The sequence below is a fragment of the Nomascus leucogenys genome, chromosome 20 (genome assembly GCF_006542625.1).
Source record: "Nomascus leucogenys isolate Asia chromosome 20, Asia_NLE_v1, whole genome shotgun sequence".
Classification (NCBI taxonomy): domain Eukaryota; kingdom Metazoa; phylum Chordata; class Mammalia; order Primates; family Hylobatidae; genus Nomascus; species Nomascus leucogenys.
In genome coordinates this window covers 24,722,579-24,739,461 of record NC_044400.1, presented here as the reverse complement: position 1 = coordinate 24,739,461, position 16,883 = coordinate 24,722,579, and the positions used below count along the sequence as shown (strand labels likewise).

The 16,883-nt window shown below is 40.8% G+C and overlaps 1 protein-coding gene across 1 annotated transcript in view; it reads right to left on the bottom strand.

The window, feature by feature from the left end:
• Window positions 1-16,883, bottom strand: part of MARCO (macrophage receptor with collagenous structure) — a 50,894-nt gene that overhangs the window by 23,183 nt on the left and 10,828 nt on the right. Inside the window, exons 2-4 of the mRNA XM_003275186.2 lie at window positions 3,457-3,558; window positions 2,385-2,609; window positions 1,187-1,222 (exon numbers count right to left, since the gene is read on the bottom strand). Coding sequence (XP_003275234.2) covers window positions 1,187-1,222; window positions 2,385-2,609; window positions 3,457-3,558 — 363 coding nt within the window. The remainder of the gene's footprint in view (window positions 1-1,186; window positions 1,223-2,384; window positions 2,610-3,456; window positions 3,559-16,883) is intronic.

The window sequence follows — 16,883 nt, the reverse complement described above, 5'->3', positions numbered from 1 at the left end:
CTCAAGAATAACAGAATAACAACCATAATAACAGTAGCAAATAATAGTCATAATAATAACGAAGACAAGAACGTCATTGAGTACTTGCTCTCTGCTGGACACTGGACTAAGAGGTTTACATTTATTGTTTTATCCTGACACCAATCCTAGGAGGTCCTACCATTATCTCCATCTTACGGGGGAGGACATAGAGCTCAGAAACGTTAGGTGATTTGCTCAAGTCCACCCAGTTTACAGGGGCAGATCCAGGGTTTTCTGTAGGTCCACCAGTCTCCCAAGTCCCTGCTTCCATCACTTTGCAAGGCTGCCTCAAAACCCTCCCTGGCCAATGGTGTGATCTGGGCCGTCCTTGAAATATTATGGGACCAAAAGATTCTGTCCCAGAAATGGCATGTATATTTATCCTCAGGGGGAAATTTCAACCACTCAGCTGATGAAGTGGAACAGGGCTGTGAGTGAAGCGTGTGTGTAGCACAACACATGTGGGTTGAGGAAGAAAGAAAAGGCAAACAAGCCATAGCCTTGTCCTCAGAGAGCACGTGCCATTGTCAGACAGCTTTTGCGCTCCCTTGAGTCCTACAGCAACTCCGTGAGGCGTGTCAGATTATCTCCACTGCTTCCTACACAGGTGAGTGGCTGAGGCTCCAGAAAACTTCAGTAACTGACCCAGAGTCACACAGCCAGTAAGCCCCAGACCCAGGATTAGAACTCAGATCAGCCTGACCGCACAGCCTGCACCTCCATGACACCTGCCTCCCATCATTACTGCCCTGTAGGAGAGAGGAGTCAGACACCGTGGAAATGAGCACAGCGCCTCTGGTGGGAAGTGCTATGTACGTGGTAGGTAAGAGTCACCTGGAAGGAGTGCTTACGGGAGACCAGGAGAGAGGCTGCCCTGGCAGCCGGGATGATGCCTGGCCAGGCCTGGGAAGGTAGCTAGATTTGGATGCGGGGGTGGAGAGAGGAAGCCTCTTTAGGTAAGGAGAGGGATGACAGCCCAGGGTCTGGGAGTCCAATTAAGGTCTGGGAACAGAGAGGAGACCCAACTGAAGACAAAGGAGGCTGTGGGGACAGGCGAAGGTAAGCTGGGGTCAGATGTCCAGACCCAGAATGGCACAGGCCAAGGGGCCCTTTTGGGGAGGTTTTGGGGAAATAGCAGGGTGGGTCTGAGTGGAAATGAACCTACCTGGGGCGCCTTTTTCACCTTTGATTCCAAACATCCCTGCAAGGGAAGGAGAGTGAGCTGCAGCTGAGCTGTGGGGTACCCTTGGCCCTAGCCCCAACTGAGAGTGCCCAGGCTCTGCAGTGGGAGGGTAAGCCCTCCCGTGTGGCGCTCCCATCAGACTGTGGGGGTTTGGACAACAGGAGCCAAACGCCTGGCTGTTTTTTGGGAAAGAGTCCTTGGAAAGAGCCAGATGCTTAGCTGCAACTAGCGGATTGTACCCCGAGACCTGTAGATCCCTGGGAGCCTTGGAGGTGGGGAAAGGAGGTTGCTTCAAACCAGCCTGAGGAGGTAGAACCCCTTCGTATTGGTCAAAATGAGCTCCTTCACATTTCAAGGAAGGAAGAGACACTCCCACGGTGTCTGAGTGTCTGAACCTGGACTCCATCCACCTGCCCACAGCTATTGCCCTTCCTCACACCCCCACTCAGCCTTCATCTTTTCTCCCTGGGGAGGCCACAGCCTCTGGAGGGATTTGCCTCCTGGGTCCTGTGCTGGGTGTACCCCTTGGTCACAGGACCCAGCCATGGGATCACCCTCCTAAGCCTCAGCTCATACGGGGCCCAGAGCAAGGAACCCTGCTGGGGCTGGAGCTCTGTGTCACAGGGTAAACCCTACAACAGTTGGGCCACACCTAGCAGCTGGTTTTGCTGAAACTGTCTGAGGGCGAGGCTCTTCCCATTTTGGGGCAGCCTGAGAGAGGAGAGGGTGCAGCTGCAAGGCCCTGAGAGCACCGAGGGAAGGGGCACCCCTGGGGTTTTCACCCTTGGCTCAGTTTTCCCCAGCCTGCAGCCCTACCACTCAAGTCCCCACATTTCCCCCAGCAGGTCCGGGTGTCCTCCTCCCCACAAAGTCCCCACATTGTCTGAACTAGTTTGGTGCCTTCAGGTGCTCTCTCCCCAACCTCATGTCAGTGTAAGTCAGCTGTGGGGGAGTGGTCCAGGGAACCGCCCCAGGCTCTGTGTTTTACCCTCCCTCCCAGACATTCTGGATCCATGTGGGGACTCTGGGTTCAGACTTGGCATTGAGCTGGTTGCTCTAAGTCCCTGGCTCTTGGAGGTCACACTTTGCTTGGACAGGGCCCTTAATTTCCTGGTTCCTGATCCCGCTGTCTCCCAGACCTCTGTTGAGAAGTCCCAACCCAGAGGGGAGGAGGCCAAACCTGGGTTCTGAGTGAAGTTGTCTACCCGCTGCAGCAAGTGCTCGTGGCTGACACGGACCCAGGCGAGTTGGGCCTGCAGGACTTGCAGCCTCGATGCACCCTGAGCCAGGTGTTCTCCAGGGTGTGTTGGCTGCAGCAAGGAGAAGGACAGGCTGTCCTCAGCCGCCAGAGTGTCATTGAGGAAATACATCTCCAGGACCCGGAGCCGCGCCTGCAGATTCAGAACTGGGCCCCACCCCACAGCATTCTTTTAGGGACTGAGGCATTTGAGCATATCCCTGACATTCTTGTGTCATGTGTGCATAACTTCTATGGGCCCTGAATTTGTAAACACAAATTCCACACACTGTCAGGACCCAGCGTGAGCACACAGCCTTTTCTACATCTTGACCATGTGTGCCCCACACTCAGGCATGATATTGCACATCCACGAAACATTTCTGCATGGCCTAAAGCTGTGCCTACTGCATCCACAATCAATCTCCAACCTTCAGGCAGTTAAGATCTTCCTGCATGCTCTGGGTGTAGATGCATGACAGCTAACATGCTGGTCTGACCTAAATATGTGCAAGCAGCATTCGTGTGTGATCTTAATACACACGACGTGTTTATGACAACTGCTCATTCAGCGTTCTTGAGTGATTTCAGTGTCTGCTCATGGAATGACTTCATGACTTTAACCTTTAGATTGGGAATACTTCAAAAGTAAAATCATGTTCAAATGGACACTTGGATCAGCAAAGCCCTTCCCACTCAGAGGCTGGGAGTCTTAGATGTCAGATGTGTGTGTCATACCCTGTGTGAAATTATTGTGTCTTTCACTGCTTAGACACATAGGCTCACAAGTGCATTCTCAATGTCTCTCTGTCCCTCTCTCATGCACACATACACACAACATACACTGCCTTCTTCATTCTTCTCATCACTGTGGCTGCCAGGGGCTGAGACCCTCTCCCAGCAGATGGGAGCAGTGGCCCAAGGCTCTCCATCAACCTGTGCCCTTCATCTGAGGGGCCCAACTGGGTCACCCCACTCCCCCAGGAGGGACTACACAGGATCAAGCCTACTTTACCTTGGACCACCAGCAGCCCAGCACCAGCAGTGAGCAGGATCAGGTAGATGACCACCACAGCCAGGGAAAAGTTCACCCCATTTCTCCTCTTGGGCTTTGGATCTGAAACACAAGCCAGGAGGAAGGTGGCTGCTGCAGAGAACACAGCACAGGGAGTCCCCACCTGCTCCAGGCCCTACTCCATGTGAGCAGGGGGCACCCTGTGAGGTCAGCTGGGAAAGACACCAAAAGCTCGTGACCCCCAAATCATCCCCCGATCCTCCTTCTTGCCACAAAGCAAAAATTGCCACTGTTGGTCACTCATCTGTGTGGCTGGGCAAATAAACATCTGTGCCATATATCATTTGCTGGAAAAGGTGTCTTGTCAACCTTGTTCACCGGTGAAGCACCAGCATGGTGCCTGGCTCTGCTGGGTTCTCAATCTATGGTTGTGGAATAAATTATGAATTAATGTGTTTAAATTTCAAAACTCTGGGAGGAGGAGGGTTGTTCCCATTTTTTTTTTTTTTTTTGAGAGCTCCCATTTAGCAAACAAGTAGTGAGGCTTGGAGAAATTAAATAACTTATTAGGTTATAAGAAGCAGATCTGGAATTCATGTCTAGGTCTTTTTTTTTTTTCTTAAGATTTGTAAATTATAAAAGTAAAACATGCTTGATATATTTTATCAAATAATGTACAGGACACGACAAGGATTAATAATCGTCCCTCAACCCCCTAAGGTCCTAACCCAATGAGATAAGCTCTATTAGCACTCTGGGGTGTGGTCTTCCTCCCATCCCTCCTGCCCAGAAATCCTACAAACCCATATAGTCTGAGAAAGCCTTTATTTCTTTTAATCTTACAAGCGATATCATAGTACATAAAATACCACACATTGCTTTTTACAATGAAAGATTTTCGTGGACATTTTCCTAGTTTTCTTTGTAGAGAGAGATTGGCTGCCTAATATTCCTTAGAGACAAAAGCCACAGTTCATGCTAACATTTCCCTTTTGATGAGCTGTTTCCAGTTTGTGACATTACAAAAGAGGCTGTAATATTTCTTGCCTGGAAGTCCTGACTCTAATCTTTCGTCAGCTGTTACTCTGTCTTGTTTAGGGGTATTAAAGGGAGGGCCCCAGACTGCAGAAGGCCCTGCAGTTCCTTCCGTTCACATTAAATGAGCACCTATTCCACACAAGGCATTTACCAACATCATCTCTAACCATTGCAGCAACCCTGCAAGGTCGGCATGGTTACGCTCCTTTACAGAGGAGAGAGCTGGGGTTAAACAGTTAAGGTGGCAGGTGACACAGCAGGCATGTGACCCCAGGTTGGTCTAGCTTCAAGGCCTGAGCTTGCCTCACTAGCCTGCACTGACCACTGCCCTTAGGAAAGATCCAGTTGAAATGGGCCCCAAGGGCACATCTGAAAGAGAAACAGGTAATAATGAAGCAGCCTAAGGGAATGTGTGCCCAACCATGTTTGCTTTTGTGATGGGGCAGGTGGGTTTTAACTACTGTGACAGATGCACTTAAACCCCAGATCTTTTCCTATCACCTGCAGCTCCTGTGTTTACCCTGCTGATATTCCTTCCAACCCCTGCACAGCAGGAACCCCTGCTTGAGAATTGCCCAGATGAACAATGGTCTAGGGGTAGCTCTGGCAGCACAGAGAGGAGTGGTTTTGTTGGTGGGTTGGTTGTTTAGCTAGTGGTACTCGATTATACTCAGTTTAGCATGGAGTGCCCCATCTGCTCTGCACCCTACCCCCCAGCATCCAGGCTCACATAGCAACCTGAGTAAGCCCCACAACACATAACCTGGCCAAGTCATTCCCTGCTCTCAGCCCTTCAGTGGGGGGCTCACTGCTCCCAACCTGGCACCTGAAGCCCCTCTGGCCAGCTCTCCTGTGGCTGCACTTCCATGTCACACCTTAACATGGATCCTGACCAACGGCCAGGCCAGATGACAATTGGTGGCATTCTTCTGACTTGGGGCAATGTATGTCCCCTGAATACTGGCTCTCCTCCTTCCCTTTCACAAGACTAATTTCTGCTCATCCTTTGGAAGTTCAATAGAGCCCTTCCTGCTTCAGGACACCTTCTCTGGTTCCTCTCGGCTGGGTGGAACCCCCCTTGGCTCTCCCACATCACTCTTTCTCTCTGCCATAGCACTGATTACCCTAGATTGTGTATATTCACGTCTCTCTCTCCCCAAATGGCCTGGAAGCTCTTTGAGCTGTATTCCAGCACCAACATGGTATCTGGCAAACAATATGCTGGGAAGATGATGACTGAATAGATGAAAGAATGAGTGGCTGCAGAGGTTTGGATGCTGAACATGTATGGAGTTTAGAAGCGTTGAAAGAACATCAGGAATGCAACTCAGGGCCTCGAGATACATGCAACCTTAATGATGAAGATGATTAACACACAAGGGGAGCCTCACATTTAACACAAGGTGGTGGATGGCAAATTGGCAAATACAGTGTCAGGGACAGCACTGTTTTTGGACAGTGCTAAATTTTATGAAATATAACATCATGGAAATGGAAAGGTAAATTGTGCTTCAGAGACACAGGTATTCCGGAGGTCAGAGGTTGGAGCAAGCATGGAAAATGCAGATATTTTAAAACCATATGGTCAGAGCATGGTGGAAGGCATGTGAGTAAGGATACAATGAGGAAAAATAAGGTGTGGTAATACTGTGACAATAGTTCATGGATAGCCATCCAGGCCCAGAATACTTTTTAAATTCAGAGCTACCACCTGGCATAGAGGCAAAGTATTTTAGAAACTGGGAATGTTGAGCCTGTAGGCCTATATAACTCACTCTGTACAAAATGGAGGGTCTGATGAAGTCTTTGGCCTCTACACTGTTCATTTCATCTCTTAGAGGATAGAAGAAACTATAAAGAAAACATCTATTCTGGATCAGGTTTGACCAAAGAGGAAGAGCTGCTTGACATGAGAGGATAAAAACAGCTGCTAGTCAATAAAAATGGGCTTCCCTGGAGTAAACCTTGGTGAGTATGGGCAAGGATTTTAGGCATGCAGGTTTCAGAAATTTGACAGCTCTATTGTCTGACCCACAGTGAAAACATGGCTCCAGAGGGAAATAAAAATAATGTTTCAAGTCTGTAAAAGATCCCAATGAAGAAAAAAAGCCTGCACACAAGTTCTAGTCTTTCCAGGTCTGCCACCTGCTGGGGTGGCAGGTAGTGCTGGTAGGGTGTCCTCCTCCCATGCTATAACACTAGTGGACATTGAGCAGAAGTCCCCACTCTACCCTAGCATTGGGCTGCCTGGTGAGCAGACCCAGAGAAGTGACGTCTTCCCTTTGGGCCTGATGTATCTCACTTCCTACCTGACAGCACCAGGCAGTACTGGAATGTGCCTTCTGCCCTGCAGGAAAGACCAGCAGGGGACCAGCAAGAACACTAATGGCACCAGGTAAACAAAGTGGACCAAAATAACACAGACAGGGCTCTGCAAACTAAACTGTCATTGTACCATAGCCCACACAAGTAGGCCAGAACCTACATAATAAACCTAAACTGTGTGACTGTGTGACTGTCTACTGAAATAGAAGTTTTAAATAGGACCCAGAATCTCCTAACATACTATACAAAACGTCTATTATATAATGGAAAATCACTCATCATACCCAGAATAGAGAAAATCACAACTCAGATGAGAGAAGACAATCAAGAGATACCAGCATTGAGATGACGCAGATGTTAAAACTATTCCACAAGAATGTTAAAGCAGCTGTAACAAAATGCCTTAGTGAGCAATTAAAACTATTCTTGAGACAAATTTTTTAAAAGCTCACCAAAAAAGTATAACATATAAAAAAAGAAGCAAATGGAAACTATTGAACTAAAAAATACCAATTAAAGAAAAAAGACTCAGTAGATGAGCTGAATAGTGTAATAGATGTAACAGAGGAAAGAATCAGTTAACTCAGTGATAGAACAATAGAAATTACATATCTTAAAAATAGAAAATCAGCTGGGAAAACAAACAAACAAACATGAACAGAGCCTCAGAGACCTGTGGGCCAGTAACAAAACACCTACAATTCATATCATTTAATTCCTAGAAAAAGTGTGAGGCTTAAAAAATATTCAAAGAAATAATGGCTAAATTCCCCGAATTTTGTGGAAGATCTAAACCTGCAGATTAAAGAAACTGTCAAAATCCCAAACATGATAAGCTCAAAGAAATCCATATCAAGACACTTCATAACTAAAAAGTTGAAAACATAAAAAGGCAGAGAAAATTAAACATCTGAAGACAAAGGAAAAATCTAGAAAGCAGCCAGAGACAAATGGCACATTACTTATAAAGGAATATATATTTTTTTGAGATGGTGTCTCACTCTGTCGCCCAGGCTGGAGTGTACTGGCATGATCTCTGCTCACTTCAACCTCCATCTCCTGGGTTCAAGTGATTCTTGTGCCTCAGCCTCCCAAGTAGTTGTGATTACAGGTGCACACCACCACACCCGGCTAATTTTTATATTTTTAGTAGAGACAGGGTTTCACTATGATGTCCAGGCTGGTCTTGAATTCCTGACCTCAAGAGATCCACCCACCTCAGCCTCCCAAAATGCTGAGATTACAGGCATGAGCCACTGTGCCTGGCCAGGAATACCAATCTGAATGACAGAAAATTTCTCATCAGAAACTATGGAGACCAGATGTAAGTGGTACAGCTTATTTTGTGTTCTGAAAAAGAAGAATTGTCAACCAGGAATTATATTGCCAATAAAAATACACTACAGGAATGGACAAGAAATAAAGACACTCTCAGAGGAAGAGAAAGGAAGAGAATCTTTTGCTGGCAGAACTAACTTTAAAGAATGACTAGAGGAAGTTCCCCTAACAGAAAGGAAATGATATAGTAAACTAGAATTTCAAAAAAGAAAGAATAATAGAACAAGTAAAAATAGGGATATATACTACAACATCCTTCTCCTCATGAGTTTTAAAAATCACATTTGATTTTTAACCCAAAAATTATACCATCTGATGTGGTGTTCAGTGAATGTAATGGAAATATGACAATTATATTTAAAAAGTGGAGAAGGCTAAAGAACATAAATGAAAGTGAGATTTCTACACTTGACTCAAAATGGTAAAATGTTGATATGTTCTGTATATATATTGCAATAGCCAGGCTATGATAAGTTCCATATATATATTGCAATAAGTAGAGAAACACTATAAATAAATCAAAATAGAATTCTAAAAATTGTTCGAATAATCCACAGGAAGGCAAGAAAAGAGAAATACGTGAATGGGAAACAAAGAAAAAACAGAAAACACACAATAAGATGGCTGATTTAAGCCCTGACATATCAATAATTAGTTTTGGTATAAATGGTCTAAATCAGAGGACAGATACTGCCAAACTATATTAAAAAACATAATCCAACTATGGGCTATAAATAAGAAATCAAACAATAGAACTTCAAAATACATGAAGCAAAAATTGACTTAGCTGAAAAAAGAAATAGACAATACATAATTATAATTAAGACTTTAACACCTACTTTCAGCAATTGATAGAAACTCTGCAAAGTTACAGAAGAACTAAACACTACCACGACTGACTGATAGTATCTAATGAACACACAGAATACTCCAGGTAGCAACAGCAGAATGTACATCCTTTTCAAGGACTCATGGAACATTCACCAAAATAGACCATATCCTAGGTCATAAAACAAATTTCAACAAAATGAAAAAAAACCAAGGTCATACAGAATGTGTTATTTGCTGATAATGCAATAAAAATAAAAATCAACAATGGATAGGCAACAGGAAAATCTCCAAACATTTGGAACATTTAAAAAAGGACTTCTATATAATGCATGGGTCATTAAGAAAGTATCAAAAAAAATTTAAAAATAGAAATGAAAGGAAATGAAAATACAATATATTAAAATTTATGGGATAAAACAAAAGCAGCTCTGAAAAGACAATTTATAGCACGAACTGCTTACACCAAAAATAAAAAAGGCCTCCAATCAGCACACTAAGTTTTTTCCTCAAGAAATTAGAAAAGAACAAAATAATTCCTAATCACCAGAAAAGGAAATAATTAAGATAAGAATATAAATAAATAAAATTTAAAATAGGAATATAGAGAAAAATCAATGAAACAAAAGCTAGCTCTTTGAACAAAGTCAATAAAATTGACAAATCTCTAGCAAGACTGACAAAAATAAAAATGAAAGAAGACACAGATAGCCAATGTCAGAAATGAAACAGGTGCTATTACTACAGATCCTGCAGCCATTAAAAAGAAAATAAGAAAATACTATCACTAACTTTATGCTCACAATTTAAAGGAAATGGGCTAGTTCCTGAAAAGCCACAAACTACCAAAACTCAGCAAAGGTGAAATAGATAATCTGAATATCTATAATCATTAAATAAATCTAAATTTTAATTTAAAAGCTCCCAGAAAAGAAATATTCAGGCCCAGATAGTTTTACTAGCATATCCTAATAAACATTTAAAGAACAGTTGGCATCAATTTTACACAACCTCTTATAGAAAAGGAAGAAACACTTTCTAACTCATTTTATGAGGTCAGAATGATCCTAATACAAAAATCAAAGATAGTCCAATAAAAACAAACAAACAAACAAAACTATCTGATGAACTTTGACATAAAAATCTTCAGTAAAAGGCAAGCAGAGAACAAAATCGTGAATGGACTTCCATTCACAATTGCTACAAAGAGAATAAAATACCTAGGAATAGAGGACGTGAAGGACCTCTTCAAGGAGAACTACAAACTGCTGCTCAAGGAAATCAGAGAGGACATGAACAAATGGAAAAATATTTCATACTCATAAATAGGAAGAATCAATATCATGAAAATGACCATACTGCCCAAAGTAATTTATAGATTCAATGCATTTCCCATTAAACTACCATTGAAATTCTTCACAGAATTAGAAGAAACTATCTTAAAATTATACGGAACTAAAAAAGAGCTTGTATATCCAAGAAAATCCTAAGAAAAAAGAACAGAGCTGGAGGCATCACACTATCAGACTTCAAACTACTCTACAAGTCTACAGTAAACAAAACAGCTTAGTACTGGTACAAAAACAGACACATAGACTAATGGAACAGAATAGAGAACTCAGAAATAAGACCACACATCTACAACCATCTGATCTTCAACAAACCTGACAAAAACAAGCAATGGGGAAAGGATCTCCTATTCAATAAATGGTGCTGGGAAAACTGGCTAGCCATATGCAGAAAACTGAAACTGGATCCCTTTCTTACACCTTATACAAAAATTAACTCAAGATGGATTAAAGACTTAAATGTAAAACCCAAAACTATAAAAAGCCTAGAAGAAAATCTAGGCAATACCATTCAGGAGATAGGTATGGGCAAAGATTTCATGAGGAAATTGCCAAAAGCAACTGCAATGAAAGCAAAAATTGACAAATGGGATCTAATTAAACTAAAGAACTTTTGCACAGCAAAAGAAACTATCATCAGAGTGAACAGGCAACCTACAGAGTGGGAGAAAATTTTTGCAATCTATCCATCTGACAAAGGTCTAATATTCAGAATCTACAAGGAACTTGAACAAATTTACAAGAAAAAAAAACCTCATTAAAAAGTGAATAAGGGACATGAACTGACACTTCTCAAAAGAAGACATTCATGTAGCCAACATATATAAGAAAAGAAAATTTAACATCACTGATAATTAGAGAAATGAAAATCAAAACCACAATGAGATACCATCTCACATCAGTCAGAATGGGGATTATTAAAAAGTCAAGAAACAACAGATGCTGATGAGGTTCCAGAGAAATAGGAACACTTTTACACTGTTGGTGGGAATGTAAATTAGTTCAACCATTGTGGAAGATAGTGTGGTGCTTCCTCAAAGATCTAGAACCAGAAATACCATTTGACCCAGCAATCCCATTACAAACCATTCTATTATAAAGATATATGGCACATGTATGTTCATTGCAGCACCCTTCACAATAACAAAAACATGGAATCAACCCAAATGTCCATCAATGATAGACTGGATAAAGAAAATGTGGTATATTTACTCCATGGAATACTATGCAGCCATAAAAAGGAAGGAGATCATGTCCTTTGCAGGGACATGGATGGAGCTGGAAGCCATTATCCTCAGAAAACTAATGCAGGAACAGAAAACCAAACACTGCATGTTCTCGCTTATAAGTGGGAGCTGAACAATGAGAACATGTGGACACAAGGAGGGGAATAACACACACTGGGGCCAGTCAGGGTGTGGGGGTATAGGGAGAGCATTAGGAATAATAGTTCATGCATTCTGAGCTTAATATCTAGGTGATGGGTTGATGGGTGCAGCAAACCACCATGGCATACATTTACCCATGTAACAAACCTGCACATTCTGCACGTGTACCCTGGAACTTAAAATAGAAATAAAAATTTCAGGCAGGGTGCGGTGGCTCAAGCCTGTAATCCCAGCACTTTGGGAGGCTGAGGCAGGTGGATCACGAGATCAGGAGATCGAGACCATCCTGGCTAATACGGTGAAACCCTGTCTCTACTAAAAATACCAAAAATTAGCCGGGTGTGGTGGGGGGGCGCCTGTAGTCCCAGCTACTCAGGAGGCTGAGGCAGGAGAATGGTGTGAACCTGGGAGGTGGAGCTTGCAGTGAGCCGAGATTGCGCCACTGCACTCCAGCCTGGGCGACAGAGCGAGACTCCATCTCAAAGAAAAGAAAAAAGAAAAGAAATAAAAATTTCAAAAAAAACTTCCATAAAAAAATTAGTAAATAATATCAAGCAATATATTTAAAAAATTATATGCCACAACAAAGTGGGATTTATTCCAGATATGCAAGGATGTTTCGATATTTTAAAATTAATCAATATATTCCACCAGATCAGCAAGCTAGAAGAAAAATCATAAAATTTATGCAGAAAAAGCACTTGCCAATATTCAATTCATAGTAAAACTCTCATCATTATAATTCATAATGACTCATAACAAATAATAAACTCACAATAAAAATTCTCAGCAAACTAGAAATAGAGGAGAACTTCCTCAACTTAAAAAATTGCATCTACAAAATATCTAAAGCTAACATCATACTTAATGGTGAAAGACAGGACACTTTTCCCTTAAGATTTGAAACAAGGCAAGGATATCTGTTCTTGCCTTCTTATTCAACATAGTACTGGAAAGTTCTATCCAGTGCAATAAGGCAAGAAAAAGAAATAAAAGGCATACAGTTTGGAAAGAAAGAAATTAAAATGTTCTTATTTGTAGAGTACATGACTATCTATATAGACAATTCCACAAAATCTACACAAAAAACTTTTATTTTTATTTATTTATTTTTATTATTATTATTTTATTTTATTTTTCCATAAGTTATTGGGGTATAGGTGGTATTTGGTTACATGAGGAAGTTCTTTAGTGGTGATATGTGAGATTTTGGTGCACCCATCACCCAAACAGTATACATTGCACTGTATTTGTAGTCTTTTATCCTTCACCACCCTCCCACTCTTCCCTCCAAGCCCCCAAAGTCCACTGTATCATTCTTATGCCTTCATGGCTTAGCTCTGTCATATCAGTGATAATACATGATGTTTGGTTTTCCATTCCTGAGTTACTTCACTTAGAATAATAGTCTCCAATCTCATCCAGGTCACTGAAAATGCTGTTAATTCATTCCTTTTTATGGCTGAGTAGTATTCCATCATATATACACCACAGTTTCTTTATCCACTTGTTGGGGTTCCACGATTTTGCAATTGTGAATTGTGCTGCTATAAACATGCATGTGAAAGTATCTTTTTCAAATAGTGACTTATTTTCCTCTGGGTAGATACCCAGTAGTAGGATTGCTGGATCAAATGGTATTTCTACTTTTACTTCTTTAAGGAATCTCCATGCTGTTTTCCATAGCAGCTGTCCTAGTTTACATTCCTACCAGCAGTGTAGAAGTGTTCCCTGATCACCACATCCATGCCAACATCTACAGTTTTTGATTTTTTGATTACGACCATTCTTGCAGGAGTAAGGTAATATCACACTGTGGTTTTGATTTGCATTTCCCTTATCATTAGTGATGTTGAGCATCACTTGTCCTTGGCCATTTGTACATCTTCTTTTGAGAATTGTTTTTTCATATCCTTAGCCCACTTTTTGATGGAATTTTTTTTCTTACTGATTTGAGTTTGTTGTAGATTCTGGACATTAGTCCTTTGTCAGATGTATAGATTGTGAAGATTTTCTCCTACTCTGTGGGTTATCCGGTTACTCTGGTGACTGTTCCTTTTGCTGTGCAAAAGCTCTTCAGTTTAATTAGGTCCCAGCTATTTATCTTTGTTTTTATTGCATTTACTTTTGGGTTCTTGGTCATGAAATCTTTGCTTAAGCCAATGTCTAGAAGGGTTTTCCCAATGTTATCTTCTATAATGTTTACAGTTTCAGGTTTTTGGTTTAAGTCCTTAATCCATCTTGAGTTGACTTTTTTATAAGGTGAGAGATGAGGATCAAGTTTCATTCTCCTACATGTGGTTAGCCAATTATCACAGCACCATTTGTTGAAAAGGGTGTCTTTTCCCCACTTTATATTTTTGTTTGCTTTAAGTATTTGGGTTTATTTCTGGGTTCTCTGTTCTGTTCCATTGGTCTATGTGCCTGTTTTTTATACCAGTACCATGCTGTTTTGGTGACTATGGCCTTATAGTATAGTTTGAAATCAGATAGTGTGATGCCTCCAGATTTGTTCTTTTTGCTTAGTCTTGTTTTGGCTATGCATGCTCTTTTTTGGTTCCACACGAATTTTAGAATTGTTTTTTTCTAACTCTGTGAAGAATGATGGTGGTATTTTGATGGGGATTGCATTGAATTTGTAGATTGCTTTTGGCAGTATGGTTATTTTCACAATATTGTTTCTACCCATCCATGAGCAAAAGATGTGTTTCCATTTGTTTATGTCATCTATAATTTCTTTCAGCAGTGTTTTGTAATTTTCCTTGAAGAGGTCTTTTGACTCCTTTGTCAGGTATATTCCTAAGTATTGTATTTTTTTTTTTTTTTTGCAGCTATTGCAAATGTGGTTGAGTTCTTGATTTGATTCTCTAATTGGTCACTGTTGGTGTAAGGAAGAGCTATTGATTTGTGTACATTAATCTTGTATCTGGAAACTTTGCTGAATTCTTTTATCAGTTCTAGGAGCTTTCTGGAGGAGCCATTAGGATTTTCAAGGTAAACAGTCATATCATCAGCAAAAAGGGACAGTTCGATTTCCTCTTTACTGATTTGGATGCCCCTCCCCTTTTTTTTATCTTGTCTGATTGCTCTGGCTAGGACTTCCAGTACTGTGTTGAAGAGGAGTGGTGAGAGTGAGCATCCTTGTTTTGTTCCCGTTCTCAGAGGGAATGCTTTCAATTTTTCCCCATTCAGTATTATGTTGTCTGTGAGTTTGTCATAGATGGCCTCTATTACATTAAGTTATGTCCCTTGTATGCTGATTTTACTGAGTGTTTTAATTATAAAGGGATGCTGGATTTTGTCAAATGCTTTTTCTGCATCTATTGAGATGATCATGGGATTTTTGTCTTTAATTTTGTTTATGTGTTGTATCACATTTATTGACCTGGGAATGTTAAACCATCCCTGCATCCCTGGTATGAAACCCACTCGATCCATGGTGGATTATCTTTTTGATATCCACCATAACTAGTATTTTGTTAAGGATTTTCACATCTATGTTCATTAAGGATATTGGTCTGTAGTTTTCTTTCTTGGTTGTGTCCTTTCCTGGTTTTGGTTTTAGAGTAATGAAGGCTTCATAGAATGAATTAGGGAGCATTCCTTCTTTCTCTATCTTGTGGAATAGTGTTAAAAGGATTGGTACCAATTCTTCTTTTAATGTCTGATATAATTCTGCTGTGAATCTGTCTGGTCCTGGACTGTTTGTTTGTTTGTTTGTTTGTTTTGGGGGGTAATTTTTAAATTACTGAACAATCTTGCTGCTTGTTATTGGTCTGTTCAGGGTATCTAATTCTTCCTGATTTAAGCTAGAAAGGTTGTATTTTTCCAGGAATTTATCCATCTCTTCTAGGTTTTCTAGTTTATGTGAGTGAAAGTGTTCATAGTAGCCTTGAATGATCTTTTGTATTTCAGTGGTGTCAGTTGTAATATATCCTGTTTTGTTTCTTAGTGAGGTTATTTGGTTTTTCTCTCTTCTTTTCTTGGTTTATCTTGTTAATGGTCTATCAATTTTGTTTATATTTTAAAGAACCAACTTTTTTTTCACTTATCTTTTGTATTTTTTGTTTCAATTTTATTTAGTTCTGCTCTGATCTTGGTTACTTCCTTTCTTCTGCTGGGTTTGCATTTGGTTTGTTCTTGTTTCCCTAATTCCTTGAGGTGTGACCTTAGATTGTCTGTGCTCTTTCAGACTTTTTGATGTAGGTCTTTAGGAGTATGAACTTTCCTCTTAGCAACACCTTAGCTGTATCCCAGAGGTTTTGGTAGGTTTTGTCATTATTGTCATTCAGTTCAAATAATTTTTAAATTTCCATCTTGATTTCAGTTTTGACTCAATCCTCATTCAGGAGCAGGTTATTTAATTTCCATTTATTTGCATGGTTTTGAAGGTTCCTTTTGGAGTTGATTTCCAGTTTTATTCCACTGTGGTCTGAGAGAATGCTTGATATAATTTCAATTTTCTTAAATTTATTGAGGCTCATTTTATGGCCTATCCTATGGTCTATGTTGGAGAAAGTTCCATGCACTGTTGAATAGAATGTGTATTATTTGGTTGTTGGATGAAATGTTCTGTATATATCTGCTAAGTCCATTTGTTCCAAGTATAGTTTAAATCCATTGTTTCTTTGTTTACTTTCTGTCTTGATGACCTCTCCTGTGCTGTCAGTGGAGTATTGAAGTACCTCGCTAACTATTATTGTGTTGCTGTCTATCTCATTTCTTAGGTCTATTAGCAATTGTTTTATAAATTTGGGAGCTCCAGTATTAGGTGCATAAATGTTTGGGATTGTGATATCTTCCTGTTTGACAAGGATTTTTACCATTATATAATGTCCTTTTTTGTCTCTTTTAACCTCTGTTGCTTTAAAGATTGTTTTGTCTGATATAAGAATAGCTACTGCTGCTCACTTTTGGTGTCCATTTGCATGAAATGCCTTTTTCCACCCCTTTATTTTAAGTTTATGTGAGTCCTTATGTGTTAGGTGAGTCTCCTGAAGGCAGCAGATAGTTTGTTGGTGAGTTCTTATCCATTCTGCAGTTCTGTATCTTTTAGGTGGAGAATTTAGGCCATTTATATTTAATGTTAGTATTGAAATGTGAGGTACCATTGCATTCATCATGCTCTTTGTTGCCTGTACTTTGTTTCATTTTTGTTTTT